Raw genomic sequence first — 22,848 nt, 5'->3', positions numbered from 1 at the left:
AGGAAACAATGGTGTTTGAGACTCACTGTATGTCATTTCCATGTACAGAACTCTAATTATTTAACTATGCCAAGATAAATTCAATTTTCAATTCTAGGGCACCTTTAATAAATATATACAGCCTACTGTAAGCAGTCTACACTAAATGATAAGTTAGTCCTCCGATCTGTGAAGAGTGGTAGGTGAGAGGCTTTCAAATGCAGTTTGTTTATCACACTAATATGTGGTTTTATTGTAAGTTCTTCCGCAGCACTTGAGCAGACGTGTTACATGCAGAGTCTCAAGAAGCAACAGCTGTTGGTTGCAGAACATGTCCAGGATTGTGGCTTTGCTGCTGTATTATAAATAGATATTTTGAAGATTGAAACTTTATAAGACAGTGAACAAGTTACCAGTTTATTTTTTGCTTTTGAGAATTGTATATTTTTAAACCTTTTTAAGATGTGTTTTGACATTCTCAGCATGTTTTGGACAGCTTTACTTTAAAAAATGATTTTCATGATTTGTTATCACAACATTTTTTCTTTTGTCAAATTGACTTAAATAATTAATGTGGTTCAGATAACATAATATATTGAGTTTCTGTTGATTAAACCAAACACCTTCATTGTAATAACTCAATGTTTTTCATTTCAATGCACTCACAATTTTAAGGCAACTTACTTTTTTAAGTTAAACCAACAAATCTTTTTTACAGTGTTGGGCTATTGTTTTTACATAATTTCATTTTCAGAAGAGACTTGTTAAGTATGGTTTAAGGTTTCACAAACTAGATTTGGACTGCAAAAATAACTACAGATGTCAATATCAGCCCATGGCAAAATGTTTTAAAATCCTTTTTAATGGTTTCACAATTATCTAAACTTGCTCACCTGTTCTTCAGAATGACTGTTCAGACTGAGGATGATTCGCCATCTAGACTCTCACTTACTCAAAATCATTGTAGTTTCTTACCATTAAATCTAGAAGTTTTGAAATGAGCAATCATACGCTTCACAGAGAAGACGATGACTGAAACTTGTGTTGACAATATACCTTCTGAGTATCTGCATTGTTCATTGCTGCCTTCAATAAATGTGTGTGCATTTAAATAATTGTGTGCAAAAATGCATTTGATTTCAGTGCCTTTTTGTTTTGTTACAGATATTGTGCTTTAAATTCAAAGCACATAAAGAAAACAAATGTGCTGCATCACTCATTTCAAATGAGGCCAGTCTGATGCAGCTGATACAAAAGAAGTCTCTGATGTTTCTCAGTCAAATGAATGACTAGTTCAACATCATTTAACTACGATTTTATTCTCACCAATCAGAAAACTCGCTTCCTCACTATACTGGATGGTATAATTTCATTATAAACCAGTCAGAAATCATTCTGTAATTTGAGGACATTGGGTTTAGCAGCAGTTAAGAAAATTTATCTGATGGGGTTAGTGCACAAAACCACAAATGTGTTTATCAAAGTCAAAGGAAGTGGGCGTCTTCATAAGAACAGAGCTTGTGCTAACCACTTCCTGTTGAGATGGGAAACTTCTGATGGAGATAGAAGGCGTACAGTAAACAAGTCAAACAAAAAGGTATCTAAGGGGGGAAATATGTTTTAAGAAGAACAATTGTGTAATAATTACACTTTACAGACAGTGTTAATCTTCTCTTCCCAAACACACCAGCATGATCAATATATCAAAATTCTTGTGTGAAGATTCATAATGATTGTGTCAATAAAAGAATAATAATGCTGTCACTGCTGGTTGAACACACTGTGATTTAAAATCAAAATGTGCTGTGCCTATTGCTGACTGTTGATTTTGTGTTTGTATCTGAATAGAATAGATTACAAACAGAATACTGGATAGAAGGACTGAAAGACTACTGAAGAGAGACCACTTAAATAAATCTGTGAACATATCCTTAGTGGAATCAGCAGACATGTAAAAAATTATGTGTAAAAAATGCCCTAAAATTGTGTAAAATAGCCTATTTTGCAAGAGAAAGAAAAAATAATGCAAAGTAAAAGCATAAAATAATATTTCACTCGATATTTACACATAACGGGACATGTTTTAGGTCAGATTATGTTTTAAATTGTATAGCCTATTAATCTGTTAATATTTAGTTTTTTTTAGTAAATAGGCATAAAGGAAAAGAGATGCTTGATCGTGTTTTTGCATTGACAACAGCGCCCTCTGCAGGAATAGTTTTTCTATGTCGTTATACGCAACATCGATTTGTGATTAAATGATGAAAGCAACCATTTGAAATGAAATGACACATTAAGTCAAGCAAGAAAATTGAATTTATGATTAGGGTTTGCTTATGAAAAATTCGTCATGTAAATAAATCCTAAATATATAGAAAATATATCCTGAGAGATATTATTATTTATTATTATTAGCCTATATATATTTTCTTTATATCAGTGAGGGATGGGGTCCTCAGTAATCTGCATACTGTCTGTCTTATTTTATTTAAGTTAAATTAAAAAAGCTACTTTAAATCATTGTCCGTTTATGATATATTTTGTAATATTACTCACAAAATATGCACAATATAAAAAGTAAAAAGTATTTATTTGTTGTTTCAGAAAAGTAAATTGACAAATGTTTTTTAAAAAATGCAGCATCAATTTCCATGCAATTTAATATAGGCTAATACCACAGACATGTTTATTATAATGTCTATGGCTAATACATCTCCAAGCTGTTTGACAACATTTGAGGTTTCCGTTTCTACTTGTGGGACTTTTATTTGACCCGGAAGTATAAAGTGCTCTTTAATACAGAAGGAAGTGTGCTTTTACAAAGAACAGTTTTACAGTTGATAGCATGGCATTAGATGTGAAGTCTAGAGCGAAGCGCTATGAAAAGCTTGACTTTCTGGGTGAAGGACAGGTAAACGACATAACTTTGATATTTCTGAGCTGCTCTTGCAGGTGCATATTATTCAGTTTTGTTCAATGCGTAGTGCTCTCCATAGATAATGCTGTACTATTATTTTGCAGTTTGCAACTGTGTACAAGGCAAGAGACAAAACCACAAACACAATTGTTGCTATTAAAAAGGTAAGACACAATAATGAATCCCATTATTGCGGCAAAACCATCACTTTTCATCCTATTCAACTACCCAATACAAAATAACAAGCGAATATTTTGCTATAGATTTTGTTGGTAACACTTAATATTAAGGTTTCATGTGTTAATATTAGTTAACTACACGTTAGTTAACATGAACTAACAATAAATAATTCTTCTACAGCATTTATTAGTTATTTGTAACATCTACTAATACATTAATAAAATCAGAAGTTGTATTTTTTGACATTTGTCAGTGCGCTGTGAACTAACATGAACATAATGAACAATTATATTTTTACTAAGACTAGCAAAGATGCTTTAATAAAATACTGCTCATTGTTGGATAATGTTAGCTATTAACTAATGTTAACAAATGAGACCGTATAGTAAAGGGTTATCATTTAGTTTTTATCAATCTTCAGTACCATCATGTCAAAAGGTGATTTTCTTGTTTGCAGATAAAAGTGGGACACAGAACCGAGGCCAAAGATGGTGTGCTTTAGATCGATCTTAATCTTTAATTATATATGTATATATTTTACACTGGTTTAATTTGTCTTGCATATTTTCTTCTGTTAACTAGGCATCAACAGAACAGCTCTTCGAGAGATTAAGTTGTTGCAAGAGCTCAGTCATCCCAACATTATTGGTGTAAGTCATGTCTATATGCATATAAACCTTTGAGATGTGCTGCTGTTGTTTATGATATAATACTGACGTCTGTTTTTGCTTTCAGCTCCTGGATGCTTTTGGACACAAATCCAATATCAGTCTTGTCTTTGACTTCATGGAGACAGATCTCGAGGTGACGGCAGAGTAATGCACTTATACATTTATTGTTCATTTCAACAACAAACCTATCACAGAGCAAAACCATTACGAATAAAAGTCGATGTCACAAAAGCATGATGTTTATCAGCCCTATCATTTGTTTGGTCAGTGCACTTACAATGAAAAATATAAGTACATTGCTGTATTATGGTCTGTTTCAGGTGATCATAAAGGACACCAGTCTCGTGTTGACGCCAGCCAACATAAAGGCATACATTCTAATGACATTACAAGGTCTGGAATACATGCACAATCATTGGATCCTGCACAGGGTGAGGCGCTTTGTGTTTTTAGTTATGTACACTTCAGTTCAAAAGTTTAGGGTCAGTAAGATTTCATTTCAGTAAGAAATTAATACTTTTCTAGGTGTAGTTTTTCAAAGATGTAATAAATTGATCAAAAGTGACAGTGTAAATATTTACAATGTTGCAAATGTTCAAATAAATGCTGTACTTTGAATATTCTACTTATCAAATAATCCTGAAAAAAAAAATGTATCACAAAATTATTAAGCAGCACAACTGTTTATATCATTGGTAATGATAATACATGTTTCTTGAGCAGCAAATCAGCATATTTGAATGATTTCTGAAGGATCATGTGACAGTGAAGACTGGAGTAATGATGCTGAAAATTCAGCTTTGCCATCACAGGATTAAATTACATTTTAAAATATATTCAAATAGAAATTTTAAAATAGACATAATAAGAACAGTTATTCTAAATTGCAAGAATATTTATAATATTCCACAATATTACTGTTTTTGAACAAATAAATGTTGCTTGGTAAGGAAACTTGTTTCTGCCACGGAATAAAATAAATTATTGCAACTTTTTATCTCAGTTCTGACTTTTTGTCTCGCAGTTGCAAGTTTACATCTTACTTTTTTTACTTTTTTTATTTTTTTCTCTTTTTAAACTCGCAATTGCCAGAGTCAGAATTGCGAATTTATATCTTGCAATTCTGATTTTTCTCATAATTGTGAGAGATAATATAAACTCGCAATTGCAAGTTATAAAGTCCAATTCTGAGAAAAAATTCAGCTCACAATTCTGACATTTTCTAGCAATTGCGAGTGTATTTCTAGCAATTCTGATTTTTTTTTTTTCTTCTCAGAATTGCAAGTTCATATTTCACAACAGACTTTATATCTTGCAGTTGTGGGTTTATATCTCACAATTCTGAGGAAAAAGTCGTAATTGCGACTTATCTTACATTTATCTTTTTTTACTTTTTAATCAGTGGTGAAAACAAGCTTCCATACCTTGGTGAGCATTCCTGAATAAAACTGGCACCTCCAGTCGTCATCATCATCATTATTTTTTTCCTTTTTCAGGATTTGAAACCCAATAATTTGCTACTGGATGAGAATGGAGTCCTGAAGCTTGCTGATTTTGGCTTAGCCAAAGCATTTGGAAGCCCAAACAGAGTGTATACACATCAAGTTGTTACAAGGTGTATAGAAGTCTCTGCTAATTCTGATGTGTTAATGTTAACCATATTACTTGGATCTTCTTTTTTATGCTATTGTTTGATTTTTTTTTTTTTCATGTTGTGTGGTATTTCTCAGATGGTATCGTGCCCCAGAGCTGCTCTTTGGTGCCAGGATGTACGGTGTAGGTGTGGACATGTGGGCAGTTGGCTGCATTCTTGCTGAGCTTTTACTCCGGGTGAGTGGCTATGCCCAGTGTTTCTAAAGCCATTTGGCCCTTTTGAAATCATAGACCATTAACGTATTTTAAAGTCAGCATGAAACGGGAATTAATTGGGTTGTCATGGTTTGCTCTTGCTGTAATCTCATGTGAGTGACAGATTGTCCCACCCTTGCACCAGTAAACACGTCATCAGAGAAAAGATGTTACTGCAAGAGGAAGGGGGAAGTTTTATGATAAAAGATTACAGGGGCATAAGAAAAAAAAAATAAAAATAATGATGTGCATGGATAAATAATTCATAATACTGCAATATTCCTTATAAAAACAAGAATTGTCCATTTTGATTTCATGGTGACTTTAAGAATGTTTTGTTCTTGTTTTTTAGCTGCCATTTTTAGCTGGAGATTCAGACTTGGACCAGCTGACAAAGATATTTGAAGCTTTGGGAACACCAACAGAGGACACATGGCCTGTGAGTTGTAGTTAACTATTAAACTTACTTGTAATTGAGAGAGATTTTTTTTTACTTCAGCTTCATTTCCATAAAGCAAAGCAGCATTAAAGCCCATTCACACAAAGAACGATAACAAATAATGTGAAAAAGTGACATTACGTGTGGCTAAGGATGGTGTCCCATACTCAGAATTTGTGCTCTGCATTTCACCCATCCAAGTGCACACACACAGCAGTGAGCATTGAAAACACACAAACACACCGTGAACACACATCCGGAGCAGTGGGCAGCCAGTTTTGCTGCGGCACCCAGGGAGTGATTGGGGGTTCGGTGGCTTGCTCAAGGGCACCTCAGTTGTGGGTAATGAGAGAGGAAGAGAGCGCTGTTCATTCACTCCCCCACCTACATTTCCTGCCGGTACTGAGACCGAAACCTGCAACCTTCGGGTTACAAGCCTGACTCTATGTAGTTATTCTGTCAGCTGCTTTAAATGCTTGAGCTCTTTAAAGCAAAATTGATTATAATTCGTTAATCAGGTGAAAAGTTGTGGTCTGGACTTTTCTGTTTTTTTAAATTTAGAACAATTTTTAAAGTCATTTAAAATATATCATTATTGTTCTTGGTGTGACTGGGCCTTTACATGATATACTCTAAAAGGACACATCAATAATGTTGCATATCTTTTCCAATCTTGAGGCTTTTAGAAATCTGTGTCTATGAGGTGGAATCAGAAATTTGTGCTGGTTGTTGTTTTAGGGGATGTCCAGTCTCCCAGACTATGTGTCATTTAAACTATTTCCTGGCACGCCACTGGAGCACATCTTCAGCGCAGCTGGTGATGACCTTCTGGAGCTCCTGAAGGGGTTATTCACCTTTAACCCCTGCACACGCACTACAGCTTCACAGGTGCTAATAACCGCGTTTCAGTTTAATCAACTGAATCTTAATGCTTAAAGCTAATCTACATTAGAAAGAGTGCATGAATGGATGCTCTTGTTTCAGGCTTTGAAGATGAGGTATTTCAGTAATAGACCAGGACCAACCCCAGGACCTCAGCTTCCCAGACCAAACTCCTCAACAGAAGCCCTGAAAGAGAAAGAAAATCTGTTGATTGGAATCAAGAGAAAACGTGACAGTATTGAACAGGGTGAAAAAACATGCACAAACACTTGATAAATCTGATACCATGTTTGTTTCTTTAATGGAACTATCAGTGTGGTTTATATTACACAGTGTTCCAAGGGAAATGCCTAATTGTTCAGAATAATCATTTCCAGTGCTGCTTAACTGCATTCTCCAATGAATTATTGGATACAATGTTAAAGGGATAGTTCACCCAAAAATGAAAATTTGATGTTTATCTGCTTACCCCCAGCGCATCCAAGATGTAGGTGACTTTGTTTCTTCAGTAGAACACAAATGATGATTTTTAACTCCAACCGCTGCCGTCTGTCAGTCAAATAATGGGAGTGAATGGGAACTTGGATCAATAAGAGTCGAAAAACCTTGCATAGACAAATCCAAATTAAACCCTGCGGCTTGTGACGACACATTGATGTCCTAAGACACGAAACGATCGGTTTGTGCGAGAAAACAAACAGTATTTATATCATTTTTTTACCTCTAATACACCACTATGTCCAACTGCGTTCAGCACTCGCTTAAGCCGAGTTCAGACTGCATGATTTTCAAAGTAGTCCGGTCACTGTTCTTTTCACACTGCATGACTATCTTGGCCAGCATTCAGTCGCTGCTGTGTTCAAACTGCACGATGGATCGGCGATAGGTTTCACACTGCATGACTTTACAATAAGAAGAATCGCAGACAACTCTGTCTGGCACGCAAACTACGTTTCACAACCAAACACACGCGAGATGTGACAAGGAAACAACGCGATATCATGCGTGCAGGACCGGAGTTATTATTATTATTATTATTATTAAAAACGGTAGCCCGCAAGAAGCTTGCAATACGAATTGCCTGTGCGCTGATTTGCAGCGAAAACAAGAAAAATAAAAGAAGAATATGGAGGAGGAAATGACTGTGGATTGTGTGTTCTGCAACGAGAGTTGGAGGTAAATAAATAACTTTTCAATGTGCTGCTGTTGCGGATGGTCAAGCAAAGGTTTGTGCTTTGTTTCTGTTTGATATAATTGTAATGTTTATCTGAAACGAAGCTATGCTTGCTGATATTGTGGCCTATAACTCCTCCCCGAACTCCCCGCTGCTCTGTATCTTGCTCTCTCATTGGCTGTCGGTCATCGCCGATGTAGTTTTCAGTCAGAACACTTTTCACACAGCAGGATTTTGAATCGCCGACAGGTCCAGATATTTAGCATGCCAAATATCTCACGGGCGTCGGCGACTCGTCTGTGATTCTCTCAGATCGCGTCTTTGCTCATTCACACTGCGTGATTGTCACTCGCATGAACGAGCACCGATTTGCCTGTGATTTCGGGCATTTGTCGGCGATTTCTCAAAACCTGTCGGCGAGCCAAAATCGGGGCTAAAATCGTGCAGTCTGAACTCTGCTTTAGTGAGGTCTGAACGCGCTCTGACAGCGGAAGTGATGTCTTGCACTCATTGAAGTATAAGCAGGAGACATCATTTCCGCTGTCAGAGCGAGATCAGACCTCACTATACAAGTGTTGAACGCAGTTGGACAAAGTGGTGTATTAGAGTTAAAAAATGATATAAATACTGTTCAGTTTCTCGCACAAACCGATCGTTTCGTGGCTTAGGACATCAATGTGTCGTCACGATCCGCAGGGTTTAATTTGGACTTGTCAATGCAAGTTTTATTTACTCTTATAGTAGAAGTTCCCATCCACTAGCATTATTTGACTGACAGACGGCAACGGTTGGAGTTAAAAATCATAATTTGTGTTCTACTGAAGAAACAAAGTCACCTACATCTTGGATGCGCTGGGGGTAAGCAGATAAACATCAAATTTTCATTTTTGGGTGAACTATCCCTTTAACATTTTCCAGATTAATGGAAGTTGTTGCTCTGTTTAGATGACACCGATGTATAATGAATAACGATAATGTCTAATGAAAATGGTGTCACGCATGGTAATGAAGTTTGAAATCGAAAGTCAAATTTATTCCTATTCTATTTCTTAGGTACCCTTAAAAAGAAACTGGTGTTCTGAGTGATTTGGATGCTGTTTTCTTCCACTGGTGCTGCTGTGGTCCTGCATGAATGGAAACAGTTGCGGAATGATCGTATTTATGTGTCAATCAGTTTTCCAATTATTTTTTTATGTACTATAAATATTAAATTATAGAAAAATGTAGTTTTGCCTCTGGTCTGTTTAAATTAGTTATGCACATCACCCCTATTTATGCCACTATTATATTTAGTAATCATCCAAGATTTTTAGCATTTATAAGAAAAGCATATACAATTTTAAGTAATAATTTAAAATAATACAATAGTTTTGTTAATTTTTTATTAAGTTATGCTTGTAAGGATTTAATTTCAAGTTCATTTTCTCAAGTCCTTGTTAAAGGGTTAGTTCACACAAAAATGAAAATAATGTCATTAATTACTCACCCTCATGTCGTTCCACACCCATAAGACCTTTGTTCATCTTCAGAACACAAATTAAGATATTTTTGATGAAATCTGATGGCTTAGTGAAGTTTCCGTTGCCAGCAATGTCACTGAACCTCTCAAGATCCAGAAAGGTACTAAAGACGTATTTAAAGCAGTTCATGTGACTACAGTGGTTCAACCTTAATATTATGAAGTGACAAGAATACTTTTTGTGCGCCAAAAAAACTAAATGACTGTATTCAACAATATCTAGTGATGGGCGATTTCAAAACACTGCTTCATAAAGCTTCAAAGCTTTACGAATCTTTTGTTTAGAATCAGTGGTTCGGAGCGCCAGTCACGTGATTTCAGTAAACGAGGCTTCATTAACGTGATCCGAACCGCAATCCGAATTCTCGTCGCTTTTAATATTAAGATTGAACCACTGAACTCAACTGTTTTAAATATGTCTTCAATACCTTTCTTGTTCTTGAGAGGTTCAGTGACAATGAAAATTGTCATTTATTATTACTCACCCTCATGTCATTCTACACCTCTAAGACCTTCGTTCATCTTCAGAACACAAATTAAGATATTTTTGATGAAAACCGAGAGGTACGTGACTCGTCCATAGTAATTTGACCACCACTTTCAAGGTCCAGAAATGTACTAAAGACCTTGTCAAAACAGTCGACATGACTGCAGTGGTTCAACCTTATTGGCCGGCTCCTGTGTCACCATCACACAATGCGTCGTACTGCTCACACGAACGGTGTCGGCCAATACTGAGCCGGCGTTCTGATGTAGAACCTGGAACACTGAACGTAAACTACATATGAGAATGACACAGAAGATATTGAGTAAAGTTATTTTTGTTTTGTTTTTGCACACAAAAAGTATTCTTGTCGCTTCATAAAATTAAGGTTGAACCACTGCAGTCACATGGACTATTTTAACAACGTCTTTAGTACCTTTCTGGACTTTGAAAGTGTCGGTTAAATTGCTAACTATGGACGAGTCGTATACCTCTCGCATTTCATCAAAAATATCTTAATTTGTGTTCCGAAGATGAACGAAGGTCTTACGGGTGTGGAACGACATGATGGAACGAGTCAACGACATGAGGGTAAGTAATAAATGACAGAATTTTCATTTTTGGGTGAACTAACCCTTTAGTTAACAGCTTAGTCTGTCCTTTTTTTTTGAGGCAGTTTGATTTGTTTTGAAACTGCAGCATTAGTCCTGAAGGAGGTGCTGTTTTGTCAGCCCTGTCTGTAACTCATCTCTGACTGATGATCAGTTTCTCAGTGAACTGGCTACACTTCATCAACACTTTGTTTTGATATGTTGAAAGTTTAAAAAGTACAGACAGCATTTAACCAACAACCATTTAAAACCCATTAGAATTACATAAATACTTTTCATAAATACAGGTAGTTCATTGAACCCAGTCACTCACTGTTGAAAACAGATGTTGCATACTTTACAAAAACACAGTGAAGGAGAAGCATTCTTTTGCTGTCACTGCAGCCAACTGGAGAACGATTGTATGAGCAAATCCAAACAAAACTCCCACCCATCAACCGCTAAACAACATGCAAACAAAACAAGTAAAACCAGTTTTTTTGGCATAATCTATAACAACAATATATAAATAAGAATAACACATACATAGTTTAAGCTTGTTCCTGTTCCCTATTAAGACTTGGCCCGGTCGGGCAACAATAGGAATTTAAATAACTGCTTTTCATTGTCATTGTGGTCAAGGGAAATTCGAAACCTAACATTATGACGATAGCGGAAGTGATATACGGTGAGGGTTTTATTTAATTTGGATGCGAGATCAATGCTAAACGAGATTAAACAACAAAGCACCAATGTAACCCAACACGGCTTTGACTTCGGTTTTATCTAGGCCATCATCTCGCAGACTTCCCCACGCAGTCCAGCTCTTTTTCTGCTGCTCGCTGCCTCGCTCGCACACGTCACAGTCTTTTGTGAGCAGCGGCGCGCTCGCACAGACTGATCGCGGGTGCGCGAGACTACAGAAGACACTATCCACGGTCGCGTTATTTAGTATCTCACGAACAACAACATTTGAACTGGATTAGTGCGTGTAAAGGAGCATTTTCCTCGTTGTCAGCATGTGTACCACGTGTTGTGTATCTCAGGTGAGTGATGCATTGACTGTATAAACATCACCGTCGTGAACTGCGCGGAGCACTCGGTTTCTCCTATTTAAAATTATTTTCTGTAGCATTTGATGCTGATGTACACATATGGTTTAGAAGAAGTTTAATAATGAAAGTTACGTTCTTTTTAAATACGTGATGTATTTGTTAATGTTTCAGTTATAAGTATTCAAGCAGCTTTTTAGTGTCATCCATACGAGTTAACAGCTATGAGTTCTCGATAGTAAATTTGCTTTACATCATTATTGGATGAATATAGTAAATACAATTTTCATAAAATCCTTATTTTAGTCCAGTATTCATTTAACAAACTAGTTATTAGTTATTATTTCAAGCCCGTTATGACTATGAAGACCATATAGATTAAGATTAAAACCACCCTAAGACGTTTTGATGGTCTTATAGTCAGGTCAAACTGGTCTGTTACTGTTACCTGGTTTTAGATGGCTTTGTGCCATTTTTCAGTTCGTCAGAACCCACATAAAACTAGCAAACCATCTTAGGCTGGTTTAAGGTTGTTGTTGTTGTTGTTGTTTAATCGACAGGGTGATTTCCATTGACTTTACAAGATAATGTTTCCATCAACTGTGGTGTCAGCGTTATCATTTTAACCAGAATTTTATCATGACTTGTTCTAATGGTCGGGGATTATGTCATCACTATTATTGACCGTGTTTCATGTTTCTTTTGTCCTCATTTAACATTCTGGTCAGAACAAATATGTCTCTATCTATCCAAATGAACCATACTTTTAAATGAAATTTGATAAAATGAAATAAAACACATGGTATTGGACACTCCACCAGGAAACCCTTCAAATCTAAATGGAAAATAAATGATACTGATAATGTAATTGTCTTCTTCACATTCTCAGTGCACTAATTTCTCTGAGGGTCTTGTAGCCTCTTGGTACGTGGTGGTATCCGCGGGTGGTCTTTTCATTTCCTGGTTGGATCCATGTGGCTGCTTGTTTGCATAAGATTAGCAATGGAAAGAGAGAGCTTGGAGTCAGTGTTCAGCATCAATAGTGTTGTCTCATTAGTGCTAAGCTTGTCAGGAGCCACTGGCCCCACAAATGTGTGGCGTTGGGGGGGATTGGCATTGCGTAGTCTAAGTGTTTGTTAACTAATTGCTATCATTAGATGACCCGCTTAGTTTAACTGTTGATTCAACTTTGACGGTAATTTATTCCCTCTTTACACCAACGACAACGGCAGTGTTTATTAACATTAAATTAAATGGTTGAAATCATGATACTGTAATAATATCAAAGCATTTAAAGTGCCATAACACAGGTTGGACAGTATAATTTAGCTGTGTTGTCAATAATTTAAAGCGATAGTTCACGCAAAAATTAAAAACTCTGTCATTATTTACTCACTCTCGTGTTGTTCCAAACCTGTATGACTGACTTTCTTTTCTGTACACATAAGAAGATATTTTGAAGAGTTTTTGTCAATGGGGTCCAAAACAACATAGGGGCCTACTGACATTTTCACTGGAATGGAAAATGAAAGTCAGTCATACAGATATGGAACAACATTAGGATGAGTAACTGATGACAAAAAGACATTTTTTTTTGGGGTGAACTATCCCTTTAATTCAGTACTTCCCATGTGATCAAGTGAGATTTTTTTCATTTCTGTTCATGTCATTGGGTTTTTGGTCAACTTGTACTTGTACACTTGTATTTACTTGTCAGTTTCATGATACCTTTTCAAAACTCTTTTACGCTTCTTTTTTTGTAGGCACTCATTCATAGCCAAGCTCTTGTTTTTCTCCTTTAACAGACATGGCTATCGTTTTTAGTTAGTGAGAATGGGTCTAAAGAAAGTGATTATATTATACTATTAGCGTCCACACCAACGGATAACGATAAAACCACACAAAGTGATTATGACGGTAATCCATAACCCAAGTGGATTAATCAATATCATCTGAAATGAAACTATATGCTAGATGTTAGAAAAATAGCCTACAAATATTTTAAACTTTTTTAAAACCATCGCGTCCAGCAAGCTGTCATATGCGGTTCTTGATATAAATGTCATTATGTTGTAAAGCTTCATGCTTAACGTATTACTGATGTAACGCTTAACTCTCACGAACATGCGAATGACACTTTGCTGGAAGCAATGGTTTACAGTTAAAGAAGTTTAAAATATTAGAATTTTTCCTAATATTTTATAAGTATATTTATTAGTACATTTTATTTTATTAGTATAATATTTGCATTTTTCTAACGCGCATTTCATCTCACTCCAGAAGATATAGATTCATCGACTGGGGATTACCCTCGTGAGTGCTTTGTGTGGTTTTTGAAGCGTCACCTTTTGGTCTTAAAACCAAACGTAGGTCTCCAGCCGACAAAGTTTAAATCCCGTCCCGCTTCCCATAATGTTTACGCATTAGGTCAGTATGTGGTCTTTTGTGGCTGTTTGAACGCATTCGACCACATGAGCGTCTACACTACAAAAGCAATCCGGTTGAATGCGTTTTCGACTACCTCTGGAAGTGGTCAAAAGTGGACAAGTTCAAAACTGTTTAGACCCTTTTACACCTATATTTAGTGTTGTCCACTTCTGATGCAATCGACCGAAATGCATCTTAAATCCAGGTGTAAACAGGGCCACAGAGATGGATTATTTTTCTAAAAGTCTTGATTTGTGTTTATCTGATAGAAGAAAGTCATGTACATCTGGGATGGCATGAAGGAATGTTCATTTTTGGGTGAAATATCTTTAAGACATCTTGCAACAGTTTGAAGAAGTCAGAACTAATTAACATCAATATCCGAAGCAGACTATTATGATGTTTTGTGGCATTTTGTTGTTTTGAAGCGTCTGAAAAGCTTCCCAGTTTATTGATTGGACTTTTTGTCTTGTCCTGCTGGGAAATGTTATAGAATTCTAATCGTGATATCTCCTTCAGATGTCTGGGTTTAAGTCATGGATGACTGTCCTATGAATCAGTCGTAATGATGCATTCTGCATTAAAAAAGGTGGTTTTATTGCCCAATAGCATTGTGCTGTGTAAACATTCATGTCATTACTGTTGCAGTTCTGTGCCGAAAGGGTCATCATTACCTCATTTTCAAATCTCAGCTAGTGATTTCTTCTAGCGAGCTGAAAGTTGGCTTTTGTGGCAGGACTATTTGTGTTGACTTTTTGGGTAGCAGTGAGACATTCTCTCCCTTCCACCCTTCACACATCTCTATTACCATCTTAGAGGGTGTTTGCTCTTTTCCCATGAGCCTTTGGATTACTCTGTATTTGCACTTGAAAAAGCTGTCAAGCAATCGCCATCCATCCATCAACATTGTGCCATGCAATTCTAGTTGGGAAGGTTTGACTCTTCAGTGTTACTATGGGTACTCTTCACACTGGAAAAAAAGAGCACTTTCTGTGTCCACTTCAAACAGTGGAGTAATACATTTTTGCCTCAGCTGTACAATTGCCGGGCTAACAGACCCACAAAGCAGCTATTCATGACATGGAGACTATAGATTAATTGTCCGCTTTCGAGTTTCGACAGTGATAGTACGTGAGCTCAGTGAGTACCAGATAATGTTCTTGGCTATTTGCAACGTGCACCAGGGATCAGTTTAAACTGTGTCTGATTATTTGTTTGGCTGACAAATATGGGTGTAACAATACACTCGTGTCATGGTTCGATACAATGCACGATACTGAACTCATGATACGATACTATCGCAATACTTAAAGGGTTACTTCGGGATTTAGCATTAAGCTTTGTATTAGTAGAATACCACTAGTATTTTCGAATTAGCGTGCTTTCCCCCTTCATGTCATCTCGAGATGAGAGATTTATGCATTTTTATTCTGTAAAAAAGCCTCCGATGACGCAAAAATCGTCATTTTGCGTCATCGGAGGCTTTTTTGGCCAGAGGCTTAAAACTACAGCCAGTAATAGCAGGTAGTTCCGCATTTTTTCACCACGCCCATACATATGCGCGTTTGAGGTTACTCACGGACATAGATCAAAGATTTTATCAAAAGTGGGTGTCAATTATATTTTTAAGCTTACAGTAATTAACTTTATTTTGTCTGCACTACATCAGTGGTTCATCTCGCAAATGTATCGGTCTCTGCAGTCATCTCAACCAATACAGCAACAGGCTTTTGTGGTAACGTTAGCATAAATAGATAAATAGACTAACTCAGTTTTACAGAACAGTGGCTTTACTTTGATAACAGTCAACTTATATGCAACTTATATGTAATTGTCTATCTAACGTTACAACACTACATATAGGCTACTGTGTTATCAGTCTAGTATCAGCGAGTCTTACCTCTAGGCGAATACGCTTAGTACCAGATGCCCAGGCTGTTCGTCCTCTGGGAAAGTGAATATCGATGGTATCGCGGTGTCCTTCAGAATGGTTCTCTTCATTGCAAAGATATTTGGTTCGTAGTCCTCGTGCTTGAAATGGAGACTACATATTCTGCGTTTTTTTAGGTTTTCTATAACGGTGTCATCTCCAAACTTCGGGTGTTTGATGGCTCCAAATTCAAAAATAATTTCACATTTCCCGCAGCCACTGTTTACATCGCTCCAAATCTTTAACTTAATCGGAAAATGATGTAAACTTACTTGTCCTTTCCTGGTTTTGGGTGTACATCCAGGTACAAAGCAATTTAGCACCATTTCGCTGTAAATGTATGAACTAACTCACGATTTATTTGTTTGAATTTTCCTGGTAATGCCGCCTGTAGGCGTGGTTTGGGCGTGGCCTCGCAAGGGCAGCAAAACAAGTGCATTCTGGGAGTTGTTGTCTTTCATCCACATTAGTCAAAAATACATTTTCTGCCTTTTCTCAGTCTAGAAAGCTCCAAATTCAAAAATAATTTCACATTTCTACTACATAAATGACCAATTTTAAATACACATTCATCTTTCCAGGGGTGAAGTACCCCTTTAAAGTTTAATGTCTCATGAAACACCCCCCGCCCCCACCCCCCATTTTAGCTTGAGTACTGTGTGTAATTAATATGTATATATAAATACACACAAATTAATGTATATATTTAAAAGAAATATGTTATTTATGAACAAAATATTTGTATTTATATATAATGTAAACTATATAAAAATATAAATAAATACATATAATTGTAAATATTTCTCAAATATATACATGAATGTGTTTGTATTTATATACATAATAATTACACACAGTACACCCACATATATTAGGCAAACTTAAACTTTTATTTTGTATGCGATTAATCACGATTAATCGCTTGACAGCCCTAAAGAACTAGCAATACTAGCAATTTAAGTGAGTTATGATGATTTTTCAACATTTTATTGAAAGTGTAAAATTTAGAATTTTAGCTTTTTTTTTCTATTAATTAAACTGTAGCAATTAACTCTTTCCCCGCCAGCGTTTTATTTAAACAGTTGCCAGCCACCGCTAGCCTTTTGATCATTCACTAATTTTTCATGGCCTCCAGAATATTTTGTTGTGTGAATATCTGAACATACAATATATCAAAAGAAAGAACAGAGCCTCTGCTCTGCTTTTATTCTAGTTTCATGTGTTCTTATTTTTTATTAACCCTTGAATAAGTTTAAAAAAAAAAAAAAGCAACATTTTGAACAAAAAGCTTTGTTTTTGTCTAAGACTACATCCGGATCGGATTGAGAATGATGAGAAAAGCATAGATGGAGTAGAAAGCTTCCACACCCTCAGAGCTTGCACAGTCCTGTAACTCATCCTCGGTCGACATTTGATTCGGTAACTTTAGGCAGTTTTGATTTATATGCGCTATTTTACATGTGTATAAGCTTTTATCGTTTTTTTCTGCTTCTTTTTTTGCCTGTGTTTTGATCCAGAGATTTGACGTTGCATATATTTGACTGCCTTGCTATATATTTTTTTTATTTTTATGGAAGTAAAGTAACTTTTAAGCAGCTAGCAGTTTTCTAATAGCTTTGAGATCTTTATTTTATGGTCTGCTTTTCTGCGGGGTGTAAACACAGCAGGACTACAAACCTGGAATCTGTTATTCTACCAACTTTTGGATGCAGTTTCAAAAAGCTTCTCCACACACTTCTGAGGAGCTTGAGAAATTCCCAGCCTGAATCATTAGGAAAACAATATCCATAGGTTATTGTCCTCACCCGTAGTCCGTCACCTTTCAACCAGACCCCCTGCTGATTGTGGGAGAGGGTAAGAGAAGGGCTCTTTGTAGGGGGTTGAGAACTGTCTCCGGGGCAGGAGATGTGGGGGATGGTTTGTTTGCGAGAGGATGTAGATTGCTGTCCCACTCGACCAGTGTTGATCAGTGAGTGGGACTCCAAGGTGCTGTGGAGGAATGGGACGGGGTCATTGGTCGGGGTCGTACATGCTGACCACCTGTTGTCTGGAGAGGGGGATGTGTCGTCCTGATTGTTGGAGATAGTGTGCCTTAGCTTTGACTCCTCTGCTGTCTGTGTCATCACATGATGTGCTGTTTACTGTCAAATTTATGAACATTTAGGCTTCTAGTGCTTTCTAGAGGATTATCAGCATTACTGTGTGGTATATAAATTAGTGTGTTTTTAGAAAACGCCAAATAAAATATTATGATCTTTCTAATATTGACAAATCATGCAATAAAATATTTTTATTAAAAAAAAAATCTCACTTCTGGGTTGATGAATTTTACTTTATAAAAATATATAACATCACATAATATCATTATTATTAAAATAACTTTAGGATAATAGCAACAGAATAAGACAGAAATGGTATGATCTAGAAACCTAATACGTATTACACATTTATATTATATATATTATACTATATACATATTATATTATATTAATTTGTTATTATTTTAAACATTATAATATAAATTTGTTAAATAATTTAATAATTTATAATAATGTGAAATGATGTAAGATAGAGCACCAAATGATTTGAGATATTATATAGTTATACATTTTATGTATTCATGACTTCCTATAAACATAAAAAGCATGTCATATTATCCATCCCTCTTTCTCTGCTTGCATAATCTTGTCTGTGAACTGTAAATGAAGAGATTAAGGGATTTCCAGGGACATTTGTTCTGATACTGTATCCACTCAATCTGATCTCAGAGCCTCATGTTATGTCTGTATCTTGCGTCATGTGATTCAAACTGCTTCATAGTAACAGCCCAGCTCTACTATTGCTTACAGCCAATAGGAATGAGGCATTTGTGCTGCTAAAGGGGTTACTGGCCAATAAGATGTTCATATAGTCCCCCCCAATGCTTTTCCTCAGTTTAACAGTACATTGATTTATTTTAGCAGCAATATAAATTTGTCTTCATCGTAAAAAGATTTTGTCTTTGCCCTTGGTTTACTGTAACACTGCTTTATTTTATACTTTTAAATGTGTAAATGTGCTTTAAAATCCATTGTTTAATTGTAAATCATTCTGATGGTTTGTGACCTGTTATTATTAAGCACTTGCATGTGTCCCACTCACTCATCTGATGTTTTTCTGCAGCTGGCCTGCTGCTGTGGACCGGCTGCCTGCTCGCTATGCTGCGGCTGCTGTCCCAAGATCAAACAGTCCACCTCGACACGATTCATGTACGCTCTCTTCTTCATGCTGGTCACGGTGACCTGTGTCATCATGATGTCCCCCACTGTGGAGACTGCAATGCGAGAACATGTGAGTCTTTGTTCAGAGCTTCTCAGTTTGCATTTTTTTCATATCAGGTTCCCTCATATATAAAGACCATTAAATCTGGTCTCAGGTCAGCAGCAGTGGGTGGCAACTCATATAAACAAGTCATACTGGTTTGGCATGCTTCATTCATATTTTCTGTGCTGTTTGGGGGGTAAAATCAGCAGAAGATTGTAAAATGGGTTTAAATGTGTTAATCAGAGCAGAAAGTGTTGCACTTGGTAACTAAAAGAATAGTCAAGTTACTCAAATAAATGAGCACACAATAGGGAAAGGGATGTTTCTAGCTTTGTGAATGACGGTTCATTGAAAATCTGTGGTAAATCAAAACCAGTGAAGGTCTGTGGCTGTAGATTCTGTGTGGGTTTGACATGTCAACTTCTTGCTCAACCCATGCAATGAGTTTGAGGCGGGAATTTTATCAGTTTGTAGTTCAAATTTGTTGTGGAATAATGGCAAAAAATTTGTAGTAAAAAAGTTGTAGAAACATTTATATGTAGAAATATAAATGATTCTACAACTTTCTTGTTGTAGAAACATTTATATACCATGAGTGGAGTCAGATTCAAAAGAAAATGACTTCTATGCCGTGTTATTTTATATATAAATAATAGTTTAGCATCCAGATACATAACGAATATGAAAACATTTGGATTTGTGCTGAATGAGAGAGGTAGGCTACGTGAGCCAAACACTGGTTTCTGTTTTAGTTTTGATTTAAATGAATTTGTTTTGGCTTCACGTTTGTTTTTAAACATTTCACATTATTTGCTGGTATTTTTACATTATTTCTGAATGTAATAATAAAATGGGACTTATGTTGTTTTCTCTCTCAAAAACACAATTTTATAGGTCAGGTCTGTGTGTAGTGTATGTTTTAACCATGCAGCAAACATTTTAAAATATCTTGAAAAATTACTTTATAAATTACTTAAATGATGTCTTAAATGTTTAAGATATCATTTAACTTATAGTATTAATCAGTCAAAATTCTTATTGTCGGTTAACCAGTTAATTATGAGCATTATGAGTTTTAGCAAAGACTATAGAATAACACAAGACGTGTCACTCATATTGTTTTGAATGGGAGAAAGTGTAACGCGTAAATATGGCGTAAATAAAGTGTAAATATGGCGAAATAAGTCCCGCCTTCTAAATAAGAGCCAATTGCCGACTGGTAAATCGACATCGCATCACTGCAGCTGCTGTTAGAAGCTCCGGTTCCTTTAGAAACAGTCAGACGCGCGCCTCCGAAATGAGACATAAGAGACGCGCATTTAGGACTGCGCATGCGCATTAGCTTGATCCAGCCTGAAAAATACAGTTTTTTTTGTCATGATTTGAGCATTTAGAAACAAAATTATGAGACAGTTGTCAGATTTCATTGGTGATTTCAAATATGAAATTTAATCGAAAGCTTGGCAAACAGCTTTGGAGAATTTGATGAGAGATAGTAGCTGCACTTGCATGCCTGAGAGCCGTTTCAAAGATGGCAGCCGAGTGAAATGACTTGTCTTGAAGGGACTTTGGTTTTAGTTAACAGTAATTATTGCTTTTATAAGCCTTTTTTAAAAAATAAATAATTAAAAAAGGCTTACCACCATTCTAGAGTTACTGGTTTGAATCAGTCTGAATAGAGGGTATGTGACTTCACCATCGACCGGAGTGACTGCAGTTACGCCCACTGAGTGGCAAAAATTTTGCTTTTATGTATTTTTAAGGAAAAATTTGCTTTATGTATTTCCCCCTGTGTCAACATCAGGCACATATAAATGTCAGGAAACATGATTCCTGGCTGCATGTCACTATCCATAGATCACTGGATCTTTGGTAAGTTGTAAGGAACACTATATCAAGTCCAACCTTTGGTTTAAACTTATAATTGTTTGTTTTACTCACGTTTTCGCAGTTTCCTCTCTTAAATCCAGTCATGCAGCAGGCTCTTTTGCCACTCAGTCTGGCTGAGGGGGCGTGTTCCGGCAGGAAAGTGACATCAGTGCATGCATACCCTCTTTTCATTAGAACAGATACTGAATCAACCTCTGACTCACATACTGAACTCAACTGATCTTTATCACTGATGTCTGTCTTGAAATTAAGAAAGTTTTGCATACGTGTGGTTTGTGAAACTTAGAGCAGTATCATTACTATCTGTTCATATGACATGCAGATAGAATATTTCAAAAATAATCATAAAAAAAAAAAAAAAAAAACATTGAAAGACAAAGTAAATCTGGTTTCAATATCAAAACTTTTGTGATACCTAACCGCCAGGCCACCATCATAGCCGTTTCTGAAGTCTGTTTCTTCAGTTTTTTATTTTTTTACTAAACAAAAATGTTTACCTTACTAATAGAAGAACATCATGTCCTCTACTACCTGGACAGATCTTTTTAAAACCACAGGGGGCATTTACAGCATTTGTAGGGACAACATATACGCATTCATTCATTCATTAAAGAAAAGGTCAATAGAGGGATCAAGGGTTTATTTGCAGGCAGCTAGCCCATGTTATTCAAACAAACACAAAGGAGAGCTACATGACTTCTGCTTCAAAGCATGAAAGGAATGTAAGACTGAGTATCAGTGCTCCATCATAACACAGGAAATGTTGCACTCTATTTGCATAACTCTTTCTGTATGTTGACTTTTCTGGAACTATACAAAAATAGGTAACTGAAAGCTGTTGAAATGCACTTAAAGGCTGGGTATGTAACATGAGCTCAAGTCCTCTTTTTGTTCTCAACACCACAATGAGTGCTTACTGAGTAAATGCCATGAGTATAAAAACCCAGCCACTAAAAAAAGACCAGTGCAGTTATAAAAAAATGCTGCCTCGGTGAGGCACAAAAGAACTGCCACTGAGGTGCCCAAGACACAAAAAGATTTACAGCTGTTAAAGCTTTTTCACAAATAGTCGTTTCAAATTTAAGAGCACATAAAATCCCCTCCTGGTGGTCTTTCGTGGTTACAACACAGGGACAGAGCAAATGGGATAGGAAGTGGTGCATTGCTTACAGAGGAACACCTTAATAACCTTATATTATATGATGGTCCATGTTATAATAATAGCAGTGCCTCCCAGCATTATAGCAGGTCTACAAATTGCAGACTGTTGGGAACCTAAATGTATTTTAGGAATTGACCAGTGCCCTGTAGTTTGTGCCAGCTTTCTCTTCAAAACCACAAAAGAGAACCTTAAATACTGGTTTGATTCTGACGACTTCTTAGCTGATCTCTAAACTGTAGAAGTTAATACATTTACAGACAAACCATGGTAATTCCAAGTTTTTGAACATGTACAGTAGTAATACTATAGTGTTCAGTACTTTGAAGTATAAATTTGAATATTATATTGAATAAGATTTATAGAAATGTTTTTGAAGTCTCTTATGCTCGCCATGGCTGTAT

General features: G+C 36.2%; 2 protein-coding genes across 3 annotated transcripts in view; both read left to right on the top strand.

Annotated features, from left to right (window-relative positions):
- The first annotated feature begins 2,729 nt into the window (after nt 1-2,729).
- cdk7 (cyclin-dependent kinase 7) lies at nt 2,730-9,316 on the top strand. The gene is made up of 12 exons (XM_048189251.1): nt 2,730-2,890; nt 3,001-3,060; nt 3,534-3,567; nt 3,659-3,726; nt 3,812-3,880; nt 4,068-4,178; nt 5,244-5,362; nt 5,478-5,577; nt 5,948-6,034; nt 6,773-6,922; nt 7,019-7,163; nt 9,144-9,316. The coding sequence occupies exons 1-12, from the start codon at nt 2,825-2,827 to the stop codon at nt 9,170-9,172; spliced, it is 1,038 nt and encodes a 345-aa protein (XP_048045208.1). The 5' UTR covers nt 2,730-2,824; the 3' UTR covers nt 9,173-9,316.
- A 2,026-nt stretch (nt 9,317-11,342) lies between these two features.
- The window catches only part of serinc5 (serine incorporator 5), a 31,588-nt gene continuing 20,082 nt past the window's right edge, over nt 11,343-22,848 (top strand). The window contains exons 1-2 of one of the 2 annotated variants that reach the window (XM_048189250.1): nt 11,343-11,729; nt 19,255-19,422. In XM_048189250.1, the coding sequence (XP_048045207.1) occupies nt 11,703-11,729; nt 19,255-19,422 (195 nt within the window). In that variant the 5' untranslated portion in view covers nt 11,343-11,702. The remainder of the gene's footprint in view (nt 11,730-19,254; nt 19,423-22,848) is intronic. The other variant, XM_048189249.1, reaches the window with a different exon arrangement.

The sequence above is a fragment of the Megalobrama amblycephala genome, linkage group LG4 (genome assembly GCF_018812025.1).
Source record: "Megalobrama amblycephala isolate DHTTF-2021 linkage group LG4, ASM1881202v1, whole genome shotgun sequence".
Classification (NCBI taxonomy): domain Eukaryota; kingdom Metazoa; phylum Chordata; class Actinopteri; order Cypriniformes; family Xenocyprididae; genus Megalobrama; species Megalobrama amblycephala.
This window is presented reverse-complemented; position numbering and strand designations above follow the sequence as displayed.